The 19543-nt window shown below is 45.7% G+C and overlaps 1 protein-coding gene across 1 annotated transcript in view; it reads right to left on the reverse strand.

The window, feature by feature from the left end:
• Window positions 1–218: 218 nt before the first annotated feature.
• The window catches only part of MAD1L1 (mitotic arrest deficient 1 like 1), a 502922-nt gene continuing 483597 nt past the window's right edge, over window positions 219–19543 (reverse strand). The window contains exon 18 of the mRNA XM_039492582.1: window positions 219–1629. Within this exon, the coding sequence (XP_039348516.1) occupies window positions 1471–1629 (159 nt within the window). The 3' untranslated portion in view covers window positions 219–1470. The remainder of the gene's footprint in view (window positions 1630–19543) is intronic.

A 19543-nucleotide genomic window follows, 5' to 3' on the forward strand; every position in this document is an offset into this window, starting at 1 on the left:
CATTGTATTGGCAGGAATCTCTGTTGTATAATGTCCTAGGCTAGTATCGTTTCTGGCACTGATGAGATGTGCCTGGAGAACTGAAGGGCTGGGTAATACGCCCTCCCTTCCTGTGGTAAAATCAACCCAAGCATCACTGATTGACCATCCGTTATCAAATGGATACCAGTGACACCACAGAAGGTGAAAACGCTCAATAAAAGAAGCATACACCCAGATGGGGAAGTGACACTTTATTCTGAAAAACAAACTAACCAACCCCCCTCCGTCATAGTACAAGATTTCAGAGCTGTCAGAAAGATCCCTCAGCATAGTCAGGAGAGAAAGGTGGTGGTGGGAGTTACACCCAGTAATACAAGAAGGTGACAACCCCGGCTATGGACACTGGGCTACGAAACAGCAATTCAGTGAATACACCACAAAGAGGCCATCCACTCCCTGCTCCTTTCCCTGTGTTCCTGAGATAAGCCAAGCAACCCCTGAGAGTCTTGCGCAAGGAAGGAAAAGCACTCAAGCGATATCTAAGAACTGGGCATACAGCACAAGAGGGAGAAAGAGAGACGGGTGCTGAGTTCTGGCAAACCAGGATCTGGAGTTCTGAAGGACTAGATCTCGCAAAGTTTTATGTCTTGAAAGATTGTCAACTCGCATTGATCAGCGAGCTGTCTATGAGAGCAGGCTGTATCCAAAGGGCCCAACTATCCATCCGTGACTCCAGTCCTCCACAAATGTCCTGCACTCCCAGAAGGCAACCCTTAGTCCTCATTAGTTGGTGGCAGCTTGAGCTGTCATCTCCCCTAGAGCCTGTGGTCTCTGTTTTAAAGAGCTTTCAGTTGGGAGGGGTTGAGACCCAATTCAACAGGATCGTCCTGCAAGAAGCTGGGACTTGAGCAGCTGTCAGCTCCCCAAAGCTGGCATTCTCATGCTCTTCCTGACAGCGACTCCTGTTGAGACTGGCTACATAAGAGGCTGGCAATTTAATAAAAAGGTCTCAATGTTCATAAATAGGGGGTAGGGAGTTGGCAAGAGGGAACTCTGACCTGGAGTTATACATGCTCTCCCCTGGAAATATTACTGTGGAAATCTGCATGTGTGTGGTGGGCTGAGAGCTGTCAGAGAGATTGGTTAGTAAAATCAACATATAAAAAGATAGGCCTTTGGGTTGGACAAATATTGTCAAGGAGTAACTGGACTTTGGGCCAAAGGAATGTGACTCCAGCTCAGGAGGAAGCAGGAAATGCCTTCTTCATTCAGACTCCTTGGTTGCCTCTTCAAACAGACATGAAGCGTTTTGGGAGAAAAGGAGAGAGGGGACTTCAAAAGAAACTGGAAGCAGCCGAATGCAGCAGAAGAAACAAAAAGAACTTGGCATGGCTAGCTCATGGATCCCCTTTCCACTGCACTAGGCTGGTCAGTGGTGAAACAATGATAGTCACACGTCCAAAGTGCAAGGCTGGGATTCAGTGAGGGCTAAGCACAGGTCTGCCGGCTGAAGAGTTCGAGGGTTACAGCGCTGAGGAATGCTGGTATGCTGTCCTGGTGCAGCAGGTGCAGGTCAATGAGCTCACGGATTGTGAGAGAGAATTCAGTTTCCAGAAGTTGCATCTTCCCACCAGAAGAGCTGGAAGCCTGAAGGGAGAAGGAAGAGGTGGAGGGAGGGGAAAAGGAAAAGAAATTGTTAATACAGTAGGGTTTTATTTCATGCTAAATGCTGACGAATTCTAGCACTCTCGCTATGGAGTCTCCTTCAGTGTGCATCTTATTCTAATCAAAGTAACGTTATCTACTGCAGAGCAGGTGTTCAACACATGATTTAATTGGACCATTATTAAGTTCTGCATTTCCAAAATCTCTGAACAATACCCCCCGTGTGAGCCTCAAATGAATAATGAATTATAAGGCAGTAGGAAGAATGTTTAAAATATCTTGAAAACAAACTTTAAAGGGTCTGAACAATTAACACATGCAGTCACAGCAGAAACTGCAGAACCAGGGATGCTTTAGAAGAGAAATCTTTGAATAGCCTGGTCTTGGGAGGCAGGAAATATTCAAAGAGCTCTTTCTCCATTAAGAATCAAAGTCCTTAAGCCCCTCCTCTCTTGGAGGATAAGGAGACATATTTTCAATGAACATTCCCTTTAAATGAGCCAATGATCTACCTTTAACTAGCCCCCTTAGTTCAGGTATGTCTACACTGCGATAAAAGACTGAGAGCATGGCTGTAGCTGGCCTAGGTCAGCTGGCTCGGGCTATGGAGCTATACAATTGCAGTGTCTACATTCAGAATTGGGCTCGAGCCCGTGCTCCAAGACACACACCCCCGCCAACTAGTGGGGTCTCAGAGCCTATGCTCCAGCCTTAGCCCGAACGTTTACGCTGCAATTTCACAGCGCTGCAAGCCAAGCGCCTGGGCTCTGAGACTCAGTGCCGTGAGTTATTTATCACAGTATAGACAGCCCTGCTTCACATACCCAGGTGCTTTGCTGACGGGAGAAATTATTCCAGAGACACACACATAGAAGGGTGGAATCCCAATACGTGGGGAAAATCTCCTCTCGTCATAACATAGGTTATAAAAAGGATAAAGAAGCAAAATGCAAAAGGAGCCAAAGGATGCTTTGAGAGCCCCTCATGCCACAGGCAGCACAAAATCTGCTTGTTTATTAATAAACCAGCAAAACTATCACAACGGAAATTGAAATTTTTCTCCCCAGACATTTCCCTTTGGGGAACGATCACTGCTCCTCATCTACCCCCTTAATGAAGCAAAGCTAGAGGCAACACAAGCACTGCCTAACAGTCCAACCTGCTTCGGTAACAGGACATTCCCTATCCACAGTCTATGCAGCAGAAGGGCAACCCTGAAGCAGCTCAGGTGGAACCGCCCTCTCTCAAAAGGGATATCAATGCCTTGAGCTGTGGGTGTTTGTGCACGCAGGCAGCATGTATCTTCACCTGCCAGAAGGGCAGCAATAATGTCAGGGAAGCACCAAAGGCCCCGGGGATCTGTTTGTTTCCAATTTCATGTTTTCAGGAGTCAGGATTAATTTCATTATGAACTTCTCACGTAAATGTCACTTCTGATTGTGAAGCGTGCAAGGCACAGAGGAAAGCCGCTGTCACACCAATGCCGGGGAGGGAATTTAGACAAGATTTTATAGTGGAAAAGTAAATTAAGAGTTTGTTTAAAGCTCTTCCACTTCAGTTCAGCTTAATGTTCATTTCTCTTTATGAACTACTCCAGATGGCGAAGTTTAGAGCCTTAATCCTTTGTTTAGCGGAGCCACCCGCCTTGCTTTCTGAGCATCCATGGTGAAACTGGGTCAGATAGGGACAAATTGAAGAGACTGGGAAAGATGAAAAACTGGCAAATGACAGAGAGAAAGGGAACTAGGTCAGTGAGGGATATGCATTTGCAATCTATGCACAAGCCCAGGCACAGTGTGGAGCTCTCACACAGCCTTGAATTAGACCATAGGCCAGATGCTATCAATCAGAGATGTGCCGAGGAGGCCAGATTTTGGTTTTGCAAATCCAAGCCCATGGGTGTTGGATCTGGTTCTATGTGACCTGAAACACTAAAGTTTAGGCTGAGAGGAAGATCCAAATATTATGGAGGCACCAGTTTTGTCTTTAGTCAAGGCTGAGTTAACTTTTGCAACTTTTTGCTATGTATGAAAAATACAGTGTCTCCTCCCCCAAATTACAAGAAAACCCATGTAGGACTTTACATTAATTTTAAAAGGGTTCTTTAAGAAGATTAGCTCCCATTGTCAGACTGTTTATTTGTTCCTTATGAGCTCAGTAATGGAATTACCCAAATGCTTCAAAACTCTGTATAGTTAGAACTCAGTGAAATTTTGTGCGCAAACTACTTTGAATACTTGTTTATTTACTGAGGATTAATTGTCATTTGTCCCCCATTATTATGAAAGTTTCTGATTCAGCAGAGGCAGAATAATAATGTTCTACTACAGAAAATTCCATAAAGAGCTTCATTCTTTCAAAATGTCCATGGTCATCTCTGACTGTTTTCAATAAGACTGAGGGTTCCTTGGCCTCCTGACAGCATAGAGGGACACCATCTTCCCTGATGGTAGCTTGGCTTCACTCTCATTGGGAACAATAGGAGGTGGTACCTGCTTTTAAAGAGAGCAATTTAACTAAGATCAGTTTATAACTTCAGTCTTAACGAGAACAATGGGAGAAAAGGAGGAGAAAATTTTACCTACTCACCTCAGCTGACACAAATTATCATTTATGAAAAATGGAAAAAAATGACCATAATAATCCTAAATATTTCTTTTCAGCCACTAGTCTTTGCACCCAATCTGCCTGACACACCACAGGAGGGAGGAAGAAATCAGGATGTGCATCCTGGAAAATGTTGAGAGTGAGGAAACAGGTGTGTGTATGTGCAGGGGACTGTGCAGGGAAGGAGAGAGAGAAAAATTGGGACGTGTGTGCAGGACCATGTGGGAAGATGCGAGAGGCAGCAGGAATTTGGAGAACAAGAGGAAAGAAGAAACTGGGGTTGAACAATCTTGCTTCTTTTTAGTGCTCTGGTCCTGGTGAATCAAAGCAGTTTACTCATTGGCTTAACTTGCCAGTACACTTTGGTTGCTTCTGTACGGCTCTACGGTGACATAAAGCAGCCAGAGTGTACCAATGAATCTGGACATAAACGTTGAAATAAAAATGAATTAAAGTTGATAACTAGTATTTTCAAATCACAAGAAATATCACGCGACATTCTCTTTGCATTTCTTAGTGTTCACATACGCTATTATGTACTAAAAAATAATCTCCAGACAAACAAGGAAATTGCCAGACAAAAACACTGTTATGATAGGGTTAAGGTTGAAAGGACATGTCAGTAATTTAGGGTAAAATACATTACAGGAATGCAATTATCATCAAAGGAAGCATTAAAAAGCCAGGAGATTCGGAGTTAAAGCCAAACTTAAAAAGGCCAAATATGGTCAGGCAAGGAAATGCACAGGGGACCTAAAGAACCTTAAATCTGCTCAGTAGTGATGGCAGATGGGAGAAAAAAAATGTCTAATGTGCCTTTACAAATCATCTCAATCTAATCTGGGGCCAAACCCATGAAAATGTCTTATTCATAGTCGTGTGCATGTTGTTACTTTTAGAGATGTGTAAGAAAAAGCAGCATGACTTAGAGTTGGACTGAATACGTGGGTCCACTGAGAGGGCCGAGTCAAAGAGGATACCTAAGTTATGGGCCTAGTTTTGCCACTTTTGGTTAATGGGCAAATCAAGGTGGCTTGTTTGGGGTTTGCAAAACCAAAGCCAGGGCGGTTCAGATCCAGGTTCTATTTTATCCAACCCACCAACATTTTGGGGAACAGACATTTCAATTTTGGCCTGTTTCCATTATCACTCCATTCTGCATTCAGAAATATGAAGGATCTTTATCAGGAAAGCAATTTAAATGAGGCAAAACACCCTCTACTACATGCTGGTATGTGCATGACCCAGGCTAAGAGTTCCAAGAACCTCACTAGGCTTTGTACTTCTAGGGTGCATTGCCCTATTGAGTGATTACAAAATCAGAAGCAGCTTTTTGGCCAGGTGGTAAGAATGGGACAAGTGGGATCCGTCTACTATGCGGCGACATGAACTTCCAGCAGTCGCTTTTCAACCTCCTCAGAGAAAGGAGTCTTTAGTACAATTGCTTTTCCATAAGAGACAAGATTAGCTGTTCCCGGTCAGAAGAAAACATCATAAATCTTCCTTTTAACTCTGGAAATTGGTAAATTATTCAAGGCTTTATAGTTTTTTATATTTTTTTTGAAGGCAGAGACTTGCATTACAGATAAAGCCTTGTGTCAGCACTCAGTCCTTTAAGAGAACCAGGTACCTTGGAACTTGTGTGCCCTTTCCATTTGTTCCACTCTATTTATCTGTCTGTGCAGGAGATGAAGGCTTGAGTGGGATCTAAAGCTAATCATGGAAAGTGAATGCCCGAGAGAGGTGAGCAGCCCAGCGAGGGAGCTGCTGGCTCCCTTTCAGTCACAGGATAAACTTTCTATTTGTCTCGCATTCTGCTCATTCCATCTGCAGCCAAACACTTCAGTCAATATCTGTGTTTCAAGCTGCAGATTTATTTTGGCATTAGGAAAGTGGAGAAGTGTCGGAGCAGAGTAGCCTCTCCCACCCCACTCCTCTCATGAATGCCAGGTTGATCAGTCTTGCTGCAGGCCTAGAAAAAGAGCAATGCCTGTATGCATTCAATCGCTGCACTTACAGAGAGGCTAAGAGTCTGTAACGTGAGCATCACAGGAAAGCAAACATTAGCTCCTCTCACCTCCAGCAGGCATCGCCCTCACGCATGGCACAATAATGATCTAAAGCAGACTATGCTCACAACACCCAGGGACACTAGATGCTGCAAAAAGTAAAGCGTCTCCTTCTTAGGAGGTCACCCCTGGCAGCTGCCAGGACCATGCTGGTGTTTGTAAGTGATGCAGCGATGTGTGAAGTACAAAGGAGGATCACTCGTCGTTGTCACTTCAGCAGGACATATACATGGGTTCCGAGTGTGCCAGTGTTTCTACAGGTATGGTCGAGATTACACTTTCTGTCTCAGCCTTTGTTACTTATAAACTTTCCAAAAAAGTGATCTCCTGGGCTGAAATTTCTCTCTCCAGCCTGGTGATGATGTTGTTAAAAGGTCTGATAACATTTTGTTTGGCTGTTTACAAGACACTCAAATGGTTCGGATGGATGTATGGGACAGGGACAGCAATTCACACTCCCCGTCCCCAGGAACACTTTTGCAACTAGAAAATTAAAATAATGTACGAAAATCTATAAAGTCAAACTTGGCGTGAACTGTCATCAGTTCTTAGTAGACCAACCAGCTGGCGGCAAGAGGTCACACAACACATGGGTCAGACAGTGACAGAATGCTGGCCAACACATGGGAAAGGGAACCAAGCATTGTTTCGGCAAACACCACAAGCACATTCAAAAGCTCGCAGCCATAAACAAACCCGACCCCATAGTGTGTTGGCCAGTGTCCTCTGCCCCCGTTTCCCACCTTGCAGTGGGAAAGTCTGACAAATGAATGACTCTTAAACACATCACTGCCCTCTGCCTCCGCTGCACCCCTGGAGTGCTGTGAAGAGAGGGAGGCTACAGAGGCCCCAGAAGAAGGTTGGCTGGGGGGAGAAGCAGCAGGGGAGAACAAGGGTGGGGGAAAGGGAGAAGAGGAGAAAATCCCATCATGATGTTTGATACAATTCAGGATTTCACCACCAAGTGGGGCAATCACCTCCTTTTCATAGGAAAATCCACTGCTCTATCCATGGGTGATGTACAAAATAGATGCACGATGTAGGAGGAACACACTTCTGAGCATCCAGATGCATGTATGCAGTGTGTGCTACAGGGTCCTCACAGAGTGACAGTTTTCATACAAAGGGTTAAGGCCTAAGAGGATGTGCTGCTTGAACCGGATTGGCAGAGTGACTCTCTACCCCCTTGACACAGTGAGGAACTTTCTTATTGTGCAGATGAAACTCTGCAATACTCCAAAGTGAATGGGGCACCTTTATTTTCAAGGCTACGTTTTATTAGGTGTTTTAATGAACAAGTAACCTGTTGCCCCAGTGACATTTACTCAGGGAAGCTACTTAGGCTGCTTCATTTCATCTGCTAAGATGTCTGCATTGCTCTTCTCACTCTGTGGAATCACCTGCTGTGTGACCTCCTAACAGACCAAGACTCGGAATACATTGCAGGGAACAATCCTGTATGTGGCAGGGGGCAGGACTGTGAAGCCTAATACCCATGGATCTATGATGCTCTCCATACCGTTCTCTTCAGCCCATGACACTTTCCCTCATGTGTTATGGACTCATCCATCAAGACACCTGCACTGCCCTCCTCACCCCCTGGTATCATACTCATCTGTTGATACTCACAAGATGGAACCTCCTGCTGCACTACCTTTCATACGTCAAGGCCCCAGCTCTGCTGTGTCTAAGCCGGGGAGCCCCACACTACCTACCCTCCTTTATTCAGGGCTCTATGGCACTCTTTTCACTTTATAAAACTCCTCTGGCACCGACCTGGGCATCTCTTAGGAACTCTGCAACATTCTTACCCCCCCTAATACCACATCACTCAGCAGTGTTATCATAGACCACTGCAAAACCTGTATGCCAGCTCCCTAGCTGGACATGACACCTGCTCTCCTGTAAGCCATAAAAAAACCCCTAATTCAAGTTCTTTAGTTTGCATGATTTACTTTTTATAGCTTCCTCAGCCAGTCTACTGCAGGGTTTCTCTTTTTCTGCCTACCCCAGATCACATGGTCTCTCCATCCATTAGTATGGTTAAATCTTGTCACAGTCCAACAAACCAATTTCAAAACCATTTTTTAAAGCAGTCGGCTCTGACCTTTAAACAAGAAAATATTTTCTTTTCTGCCTCTTGCTTTAGATTCTGAGATTTTTCTAAATGTCAAAGGCCTAGTGTCCACACGCAGCTGTCAGAGAGAGGGAGGCAGCACAGCCTCAGAGAGGGCCCTAAGCCTGTTCTCGGGCTTCCAATGCCCAGCAAAGAGTACATGTTAAAAACAAAGCTCATGTGTAAGAGTCTGTGTGCGCACACGCATACCCCCAAAGGAACACACACGAATAAAAGTATTTGCAAAGTCTGACTGCTCAGCTAAAAATACCACAATCAATTCCTCCTTCAAAGCTAGGGCTGATGTTGTAAATTTAGGCCAGGGCAGGGTGGGATATAGAGATAGGATCTGATGGCCACATTTTTCTCCATGGGTTGGTGCACTACTGCCTACTCTTTAGTGTCTGCACCATGGGATTACTCTGTAGAGAGGGTAATTCTTGCTAAGTATCTTTTCCCCTTTAAACAGGCCTCTAGAAGATCTCTTCAAAGCTTAAAGGATGGAGAGACACAGAGGTGGGGGGGAGAGGGGCGTTGACAGGGAGACTGACTACTGAAATTATACAATTCAATCAGGAGGGTTCTGAGGATCCGTATAATTGTTCAGACTTGGCTCTCTTGGGTGGCGATATCATTATCAAAATCCCCCAATTGAATTATGCTTCATTAATCAATCTCTCCTAAGCATTACACCCTGCTCAAATATCAGGTCCCCAGGTAGCTAGCAAATCACTGTAATTAGAGGCTGTTCATTTAAAACGATAGAAATATTAAAAAAACAAAACAACAAAAACCAAACCCAAATTTGCCCACAAGATGTGGTTGTGCCTGGAAATATTTATGAGTTTACAGAACTCCCAGTCTATTGCTTCTGTTCGTTTATTTTTGTAGTAACCAGCAGGTTTTGTTAGCCTGTGACATCATGCTAGCATGCCCTATGGGACACTTAACGACCAAGCATTAATAAGGCTGTGTGGTTGTCCATCAATCAGGGAACACTGCCTTTCACAAAAATGACCTCTCCTTGTCTTCAGCTAAATTCCCTTTCCCCTTAATATTCTCTCTGTAACCTAAAAGAGGGAGAACTGGTTCTTTATAATAATTGCTTCTTGCCAAGACCTCTGATCCCCATGTTGCAAGCCTGAAATATAAAGTGGATTTATGAGGCAGAGGGGGACGGACGTCTCTATAAAGTGCCTTCCAGGGAACGTAATGAAAAAGCTGCTCTTAACTGCTGAGCGAAATGGACCAAGTGCCTGGCAATCCAGGATGAAAATTGAATACTGGGGTAGGGTAAGGGAGGAACAACCCCATGCACATGTCGAGATTTATGACAAACACTTCCTGTCTCTTGCTTATTATTCAATATTGAGATGAACCACAACTCCTGTCTCTTTAGTACAGGCATCTATCTCACGCACTTCCATCTTTAATCTGGAACATGACCCAGCTTTTATATACACAAGTGATAAAACTGCCTGAGCACCGGCTATTACACTAACTCAGTGTCACAGGAAACGAGTAAGTGCAGTGCTGCACATGGGCAAGTTCCTTCACACAACCCCGCACTTTGACTTATGTGCATACATCTGCACAGGCCCAGGAGATGGCAAAAAGGGAAATTTAAACACGAATACCAACATTTGCCAAATTGTATCCACTTCTCTCTTGGGGAGTAAACCAGTGGATGTTAGTCCTGGGGAGAGAAAGTGTGTGTGATGGATAACTTTTCTTCTGTCATGAGGTCTCCCACAAATTGCTGCTGTTTAGATAGTAAAAAGTGACACCCAAAAATGAGAGGAAAGGTCTCAGGCTTTAAATAAAGGGAAGAATTTATAAATATTTATACTATTTGATAAGTACTACCGATTTCTTGCATTCATTTATTCAGATAGCACCTTTGATCCTGAAGGATGTACTTACAAACTATTATTTTCACAACCTCACCTCACCACTGAGGCAGCTACCTCTGGGGTGGAATTTGGCAACTATTTAATGGCACATAGAAACACTGCACAACAGTTTAGGATAGGAAGAGACAAATACCATATTCTAATGAGATAAAAATACACCCAGGGGACATCCCCTAAACAAAATACTCTTGGTAGCCTACAGGTATGCCTACACTGCAATAAAAAACCTGCGGTGCAGAGTCTCAGAGACTGGATCAGCTGACTTGGGCTCACGCTGTGGGGCTAAAAATCGCAATTGTAGACGTTTGGGCTTGGGCTGGAGCTCAGGCTCTGAGATCCAGCCCTGTCGTGGGGGTCTCAGAGCCCAGGTTCCAGCCCAAGCCTGAATGTCTACACTGTAATTTTATAGCCTCGTAGCCCGAGCCCCATGACCCTGAGTCAGCTGACCAGGGCTGCAGGTCTTTTATTGCAGTGGAGACATACCCAGCAAGGCTAAGCGTAAGATCCTATGTCATAACTTCCTACCAGGCCTCTGGCTAGTAGAAATAGCTGATGTTTGGACCTACCTCTGAGGTATTTAAAAATGTCTTCCATCAAAAAACAAAATGAGTGCTTAAGAGAATAAGGTATGGAAGCCACAGATTTTTTTCAAATACCAACCAATAAAAATCCCAAATGTGGGATTATGTCTTTGAACCAAATTCCTCCTTGTCCATTGGTAAAGAGTTTGATACCTTTAAAAAAAAATCAGTGCTGCTACAGTATCTTAGTTCTAGAAGCAAGGAAGAGGTACTAACCTCTCAGCCATTGGTATTGCACCTACAGAGAAATGGACATACATGTCCTAACATAACTGGTGTCAAAGTAAAGCATCTGAATAGCTGGACTGCTAGGATGTCCATGCTGCAACTTCCTGACCACCTGTGCAGTGACCATATCGGAATGGTCAGACTGAGGACTGAATGGCAAACAAGCTATGAAGACAGAGTGAATGGTTAACAAGCATTAACAGCCTCTACCACATGTGCTCTGTAAAGTGGAATGCCAATCCACTGTAGGACAGACAAATTAGACACAGAAAAATCTCTCGTTACTTCCTCTAAAATGACTCTGCACTTTTACACTGCAATGCTAGGGGCTATTGTTTAGCTAAATTTACATTTCTCCTCTCCATGTAAATAAAGGAAAATAGCAGCCGTGGACTCGCCTACTGAGATCTCCCGTCTAAAGGTATTCTGGAGACTAGTGATAAGATTCTCCATCCTTTTTGATAAAATCAGAGCATGAGGTTCTGGAGTAAGACAGAAACATGGCTGCAATTCCAGCCAGCCAGCACCTGGCTCCCCAGAAGGCACACTATGAAGACCAAAAACCAGCATGGACCCCATACTGCAGACAACTTGAGGGAGGTGATACAGCCTGGGAACAGAACCCTGTATCTGAGAGTCCCCAGTTTAGAAGAGGAACTAGCTACAGTAACAGGCAGATTCATTTTTAAAGTTCTTCTCTTCCTCACTGGGAGAATTGAAAGGAAAAAGGGAAAGAAGATACCTGCTTCCAGGAACAACGAGGTTAACAACTGAGAAAGAAGAAGGTGGACTAGGATGATCTGTATAGGCTCTGATTAATAGGTCTCTATGCTTGCTGCTTCCTGTAACAGGGAGCCATTTAGCTCTGTTCTGAACTGTAGTTCTAAATGGTAAAACAAGGGCGAGAACATGTAGAACAAAGCTTGCAAAATATTTGTGTGAGTGCAAGAGACGGAAGTGGTATTAAGGTGAATTTAGATGGCAACATTTCATAAACTACCTTGCTGCTGGTGCAATGAACTGCTGAGCTTCAAGAGACAGCATACGACCCTCACCAATGAGAAAGACGTTGCCTGCATCTTCACTACTCACTGAATGCTAACACTGATTCCACAGACACTCACCACTCTTCTGCTCAGTCTCTCTGCATTGTGTTCCTGCCAGGGGCCTCTAGTTTCCTTATTTTCCCTTCTCCAAATTATAACAAATAGGCAGAAAAATAGACACAAGCCTGTGGCTGCAGTGATTAATGTGACTCAGGGAGCAAGGGGGTCGTGCAGACTTCAGGATTCACTAGTTACCAGCTGAAAAACAAATTCCTCTTGTTTCAGGAGATGGGCTTTTCTCTTTGCCAGAGACAGTGGGTGACTGCACATCAGGGGAGAGAGGGGCTGGGAATGGTTAAATGAGCAGATTATATGAGATGCCTATGAGGCATGTCTCACTGGAGCGACTGTTACTTTACTATCCAGCAGACACCAGTGTGTGATTAATACGTTTATCTTTCTCATCTCCTTGGTAGCCTTATGGATGGGTTGTCATGAGCAGGGAAGGGGAAAGGATAGAGAACTGAACAAAAAGATGTTGTGACCATCACTGTCCTAGGGAACCCATTGTGATTAACTTAACTACAATCAGATATTAGACCTTAGGAGTTTGACCATGGGACTGGGTGGTGTATAAAAAGTATGCCTGCTCCTATCCATCCAAGCAGTGTAGGGTTTGTGCAGGGCGAAGTAACATATGGGCCAGATGGCAGATTACACTGATAATGAATAAACTTGATGCAAATTACCCTCTTCTAGTTCTTATTTAGTTCTAATCTGGCTCCCTGGGCAAAATTTGGGTTTAAACCCAGAATCAAGAAAAGCAATGGTACGCCCTTAGTCTCTTGTATGCAAAGTCACTGCAGAGCAGCACATTCTGTACTATCTGGAGTAAAATCACTGTTCAAAAAGGAGAAAGAAAAATATAGCCACATGAAGATATAAAAAAAGCCTCAGAGTCTGACCCTCTCTGAGGCTCCAGGCATGAAATATCAGACTTCAACCTGTCACCAGTTGTCCTTGCATAGAATTGAATCTTGGTGCTTTATGACTCCTATATAATCGCTGTCTACCATTGCTAAGTTTTCATTTGGGCAGCAGAGTAACCTCAGTTACTCTTGAAACTTCTGTGGCTCAGTGTTGTCAACTCTCATCATTTTATTGTGAATTTAGAAATTCTGCTTTTTTTTTTTAACCTGTTTCATGAAAACAACTAAAAGCCACCAACTCACAACTTATTCAAAATGTCCACCTTATTCAAAACATCCACCCTCTCCAATCACTATCCCAGGAGTCGGCAACCTATGGCACGCGTGCCAAAGACGGCACGTGAGCCAATTTTTAATGGCATGCTGGAGCCTGCCGGGACTCCAGCGTGCCATTAAAAATCCTGCCCAGCCCGGCCCGCTCTCCTCTGCCTCTGCTCCCCCCGCAGGGGCAGGGAGCAGAAGCATAGCCGTGCGCACAGGGTGGGCAAATGGCCCCATTCTCCTGGCACGGCAAGCCGCGGGGTCCGCGCTCCCGGGCCGAGCGCAGCAAGCTGCCGCCCCTCCCCTGGAGTCCTGCCCTGGGGGTTGAGGCTGCGTGCTCCCGCAGGGCAGCGTTTGGCTCCGCGGGGAGGCAGACATGCTCCCCGCTCAACTGGAGGGGCGGGGCAGTGTGCTCCCACGGAGCAGCGTATCTAGCTCTGTGTGGAGCCTCATGGTAAGGGGTCCAGCGCCGGGGGGGTTGGATAAGGGGGGGGGGCACTCAGGGGACTGGAAGCAGGGTGGGTTGGATGGGGGGGTGGGATCCTGGGGAGGGTGGCTAGGGGTGGGGGTCTCTGGAGGGGGCAGTCAGGGAGCAGGGGGGTTGGATGGGGCATGGGAGTCCCGGGGTTTGTGAGGGGGCAGGGGGTGGATAGGGGTCAGGGCAGTCAGGGGACCGGGAGCAAGGAGGGTCCTGTGAGGGGCAGTTAGGGTGGGGGGTCTCTGGAGGGGTGGTCAGGGGACAAGGAGCTGGGGTTGTACGAGTTGGGAGTTCTGGGGTCCTGTCAGGAGGCAGGGGGACAAGGAACAGGAGGCTTAGATAGGGGTGAGGTCCTAAGATCAACATTTTAATTTCATTTTAAATGAAGCTTCTTAAACATTTTGAAAACCTTGTTTATTTTACAATACAACACTAGTTTAGTTATATAATATATAGACTTATAGAGAGAGAGCTTCTAAAAAACATTAAAATGTATTACCGGCACGTGAAACCTTAAATTAGAGTGAATAAATGAAGACGTGGCACACCACTTCTGAAAGGTTGCCGACCCCTGCACTATCCAATCAAGATGTCTGCCATTTCACTACAATCTATCTGCATGAGGCACTGAGACGATCACTAATAAAGAAGACTGCCACCTCCTACTTTTCAATGAGACCAAAGACATGCCCAGAGGCAAAATGGCTGCCAATCCATGGTTGGAGAGGCTAGAGAGGACACCCCAATAGGACACAGAGAATGTGAAAGCTGTGATGACACTACAAAAGCATGCATGGGGAGACTGAGGAGGGAGCAGGAGATAGATTTAGGGGCTGCAGGAGAATGGGGGAGGAGCAGGAGACGAAAGGGGATGATGTAGTGTGAGGAGCCAGAGGGAAACCAATGTGGTGCAGGAGACTAAGGGAGTGAAGAAGATAGTGGCAGGAAGAGGAAGAGGGATAGAACAACAGCTCCTCCACCCAAAATACAGTACAGTAACTCCTCACTTGACGTCACCCCGATTAACGTTGTTTCACTGTTATGTTGCTGATAAATTAGAGAACATGCTTGTTTAAAGGTGTGCAATGCTCCCTTATAATGTTGTTTGGCAGCCGCCTGCTTTGTCCACTGCTTGCAGAAAGAGCAGCCCATTGCAGCTAGCTGGTGGGGGCTTGGACCCAGGGTGGACCGGCAGCCCCCCATCAGCTCCCTGCTCCCCTAAATCCTCTGTGCGGCAGCCACCCAGCAGGCTAGCAATTGCCAGGCAGTTCAGCTGTCTCTCCCCGCACTGCCGTGTGCCTTGGAGCTGCTCCTGGGAGCCTCCTGCTTGCTGTGGTAAGGGGGGAGGGAGGAGGAGGGGCTGTCAGGGTGTCCCCCCCCGCTCCTGCCCCCCACTTACCCCATCTCTATAGAGTGTGTGTGGGGGAACGACAAGGCTTAGGACGGAGGGAGCCGGCAGCAGCAGCTGTCTCAACTTGCTGATCTACTTAAAAAGGCAATGTACTTAGAGTGGGATCAGCGTACTTAAAGAGGCAATGCGCATCTCTCTCTCTCTCACACACACGTGTGTCTCTGTTTCTGTCTGCCATGCTGTCTCTCCTCCCTCCATTTAGGCTGCTTTTTAGAGTGCGAGGCTACTGTTAACAACAATGCGTTAACCCTTGAGTGTTCAGCCAAGTGCTAGTTCATCATTCAGCAGTAAAGCATTTCCTGGGAAACATCTCACCCTCTTCCACCCTCTGACTTCACCACCTCAACCAAGCTTCACAGTCGTCATTGCTGTGTACAGTATTAAATTGTTTGTTTAAAACTTATACTGTGTGTGTATAGATATATAGTCTTTTGTCTGGTGAACATTTTTTTCCTGGAACCTAACCCCCCCTATATTTACATTAATTCTTATGGGGAAATTGGATTAGCTTAACATCATTTTGCTTAAAGTCGCATTTTTCAGGAACATAACTACAACACTAAGCGGGGAGTTACTGTATGTTTTCTCAAAGTCAGACCTGAAATGAATGGGCTTGTACTGGGAAGCCTAGAGTTAAACTGTGAGGAAGTGGGAATTTTCTGTAATATTTTTATGACTCCTATATGTTCCTCAGTTTCCCCCTGTACTTTGCATTGCTACCCAGTGCAGGAAAAAGGTTTAAGTCTGCTCTTGGGGGCAGTGCATGCAGTACACGAGGTGTGTCACCTTGCTGTCTGGGCCACAACAAATGGGTCACTAAGGAACTGGTTGAAACCAACCCAGATCAACAGAGCAGCCAAATGGACAACAGAAGCCCTAACAACTGAACAATCGACACTCAACAGCAGTAAGCTCCAGCAGGTGAGGTTGTGAACTCAGCACAGCCTTGCCTGGAGACAAAGGACTGGGAGGTGACTAGCAAGGGATAAAGACTGGGCTTCTAGAAGAATCTGGTTTCTCTCATCTGGAACTGACTAAGGGTTCAGAGACAGACAGAGCCTGAAATGAATCCATTACAGCTTGGCTGGTGGATTGCGTTGGCTTGGCCAGATGGACTATTATTTTGACCTTCACTTCTCTGTGCTAGGGACTTCAGAGGCTGTGTTCCAGTTGACTAATAAACCTACTGTTTTGAATAGACTGTCTGGTGTCACTGCAAATACATGCTGAGGTGCATCGGTCCTTGAAGAGTGCACAAGCCTCTAACCAGCAGTTATTTCACTTGGACTCACTGGGAAAAACTCACTGCATGAAGCAGGAGTGCTGGAGGACAGAGGCTCAGTCTCAGAGACAGTGAGGCTCCCGGGCCTACCCTGAATGAAGAGTGAGCCCCTTGGGGGTCTGGCACACTGAAGGGGTTCCTCCAAGAGACTGTTTAATAGCTGGGGTGTAGCACAGATTCTGTGAATCTGTAATACAAAGAGAGGGAATTCCCTTACCATCCAGTAGGCAGTGGCTCCTCCAGCATACACATAAGATCAGTTATGTATGGAAGGAAGCCCATGGCTGACTGAAGAGCAGTTGAATTCCCATCTCACCCACCCAACAAGAGTTGAAGTTAAATCTGTGAAGGAATAGCAGAGGAAGCCCAACACTGAATGTGAATGGAAAGTAAATTTCATTTCATCCCTTGAAAAGATGCCCACACAGGTTAGGGTCGAGGTAGATTTATTGAAGTTCCCTTAAAGGGTATGCCTACTCTTTGAGCTGGGGGTGTGACTGTCAGCTCCAAGAGACATGCTTGTGCTAGCTCTGATCAAGCTAGCGTGTTAAAAATAGAGGGTAGCCACAGCAGTGTGAGGAGCTAACGGCCCATCCCAGGCCATAGGTACGTACTTGGGGCAGCTAGCCCCTCTCACTGCTCGTGTTGCCATGGCTACACTGTATTGTTTTCACACGAGCTTGATCAAAACTAGCATGGTCATGTCTCCTTGAATTGGAAATCTTACCCCAGCTTGAAGTGTAGACATACCCTATGAGGCTCCTTGTACTGTCCTTGGTACCTAGTTGGGAGGACAGCACTGCTGGTTCATGTGGTTACAGCAGACTCTGAAGAATCTGCCTGTGCTCTTCACCCTCTTCGGTAGGAAGCCTTTCTGGCTGACATACGTTTGATTCACTCTCCCTCAATGCTGGTGTTTCTCCACAGACAGTCTGCCATCCTCCAGTCAGCTCCTATAGCTGGAGGTGCAGTGAGGAGAAGATTTATGCAGACATCATCTCGGCAATTATGAAAACAGAAGAAAAGACACCCAGATATCATACAAATTGATGCATTTTGCCAGCGGGCCTGTATGCACGATTCAGTAACAGCTGTCATGCTACAGCCTCTGTCATCTGAGCGCCGATACTACCTCGGTGTTCTTAAACACACTTTAAGGTAGCTCTGTTCCCTTCCCTGGTGTGACTTTATTCTCTGTTCCAGATGCCACAGCAAAGCAAGCAGCAGCATGGACACAAAGGGGAGACAGTGTGATTGGTGGCTGTTTTCATAGCAGCATTAAAATTTAATGTTCAGTTCTTTAGGCAACATGCAACTAATTAGCAATGACCTCGAGGCAGCCAAGCCACTCAAACAGCAATCTCTCCAGCCCCCGGAGCTCTTCAAAATCTGCCCTTTCCCTGTGCCAAGTCTTTCAGCAATCTTCCCGAAAACCCACTAGCAATCTACAAATATACATATATACATTCTATTGCCTCTTGGAGGACGGGGTGGCATATGCTGTAAAGGTGGCAAGGTCATTTGAGGAGAACTTGAGCTTTCAGATCACATCCCCACTTTGCATACTGAAAATGAAAAAAAGGATATATTTTGCATGTTTATCTGTCAGATCAGCTTCTACAATGATTTCTGCAGACCAGGAGCCCATTATTCCCCATCCATCTGGTTTTCATCTCTCCGTGCTTGGGTTTATTTTTGTAAATAGTGTTAACCTTTCTAAAATTAACTGTAGACCAGATCTTCTTTTGGCAGCAAATCAGCTATAGACAGGAGGAAAATATAATATTTTCCAAACATTTTAAATCCACAGACTAAAGGCCTCGTATATTGCCTTGCTCATTATGTGGAATATTAATGTTCTGATTGAATTTAGGGACAGTACTATGGTATCTGTGTACATATGTGGCTCCCATCACCATGGTATTGAAGCTTGAGTATTAAAAACGTGACACTAATAAAAGAAGCTTTACCCCCACCCCCTTTCTGATCTGGATGTGAGTGAACTTTATGGCTAAGACTAATTCCCATTCAAAACTATTAATGTACACATACACAGAGGGCAGTCTGTGGTTATGACGCAGAGAAGCAAAGCAAAGCCATCATCTTGCATTTGTCCCCACGCATGGGAGGCTGTGTTTGCAACCGCAGTAGCATGCAGTATTTGAGCATTGGGCCTCCAACCCAAAATGGAGCCTTTAAACTTGGAAAGTGCCAGCATGGATTTGTTCTGTCTGAAGAATGAATCCAAAATGTTACCTGCAAGAAGCATCATGACAATTCATGTTTCCCCCACACTTTTAAAGGGACAGCACTGTACTGAATTGAGCATTTTACAGTGAGACGGGGCAAGGACAGATGGCTATAGAAAAGTAATGGGAGATAGATATATTAGCCCCAGGTTAAACAAATCCCTGGTACCAGGATAAGTAAATGGCAGCTGCTCCAGGTCAATTAAGACACCTGGGGCCAATTAAGAGCTTTCCAGAAGGCAGTGGAGATTGCTAGGTTGACTGGGACACCTGAAGCCAATCAGGGGCTGGCTGAAACTAGTTAAAAAGCCTCCCAGTTAGTCAGGTGGGCGCACGTGTCAGGTGCTGTGAGAAGTTGTGCTGTTGGAAGACCAAGCTGTACACACCATACTAGGTACAAGGAAGGAGGCCCTGGGGTAAGGGTGAAGTGGAGCTTGAGGAAGTAGCCCAGGGAATTGTACGTGTCCTGTTCCTAAAAGGTCAGCTACCATAGCTGATATTATTAGGGTCCCTGGGCTGGAGCCTGGAGTAGAGGGCAGGCCTGGGCTCCCCCTGCTTTGCCCCCTGATTAATCACTGAGACTGGGAGACCACAGAGACTGTGCAAGGGAGGATAGCTTCCCCTCACCTCCCTCGCTGGCTTATGATGAAAATGGCTCAGTAGACT

This window comes from Mauremys reevesii, linkage group 10, assembly GCF_016161935.1.
Source record: "Mauremys reevesii isolate NIE-2019 linkage group 10, ASM1616193v1, whole genome shotgun sequence".
Lineage (NCBI taxonomy): Eukaryota > Metazoa > Chordata > Testudines > Geoemydidae > Mauremys > Mauremys reevesii.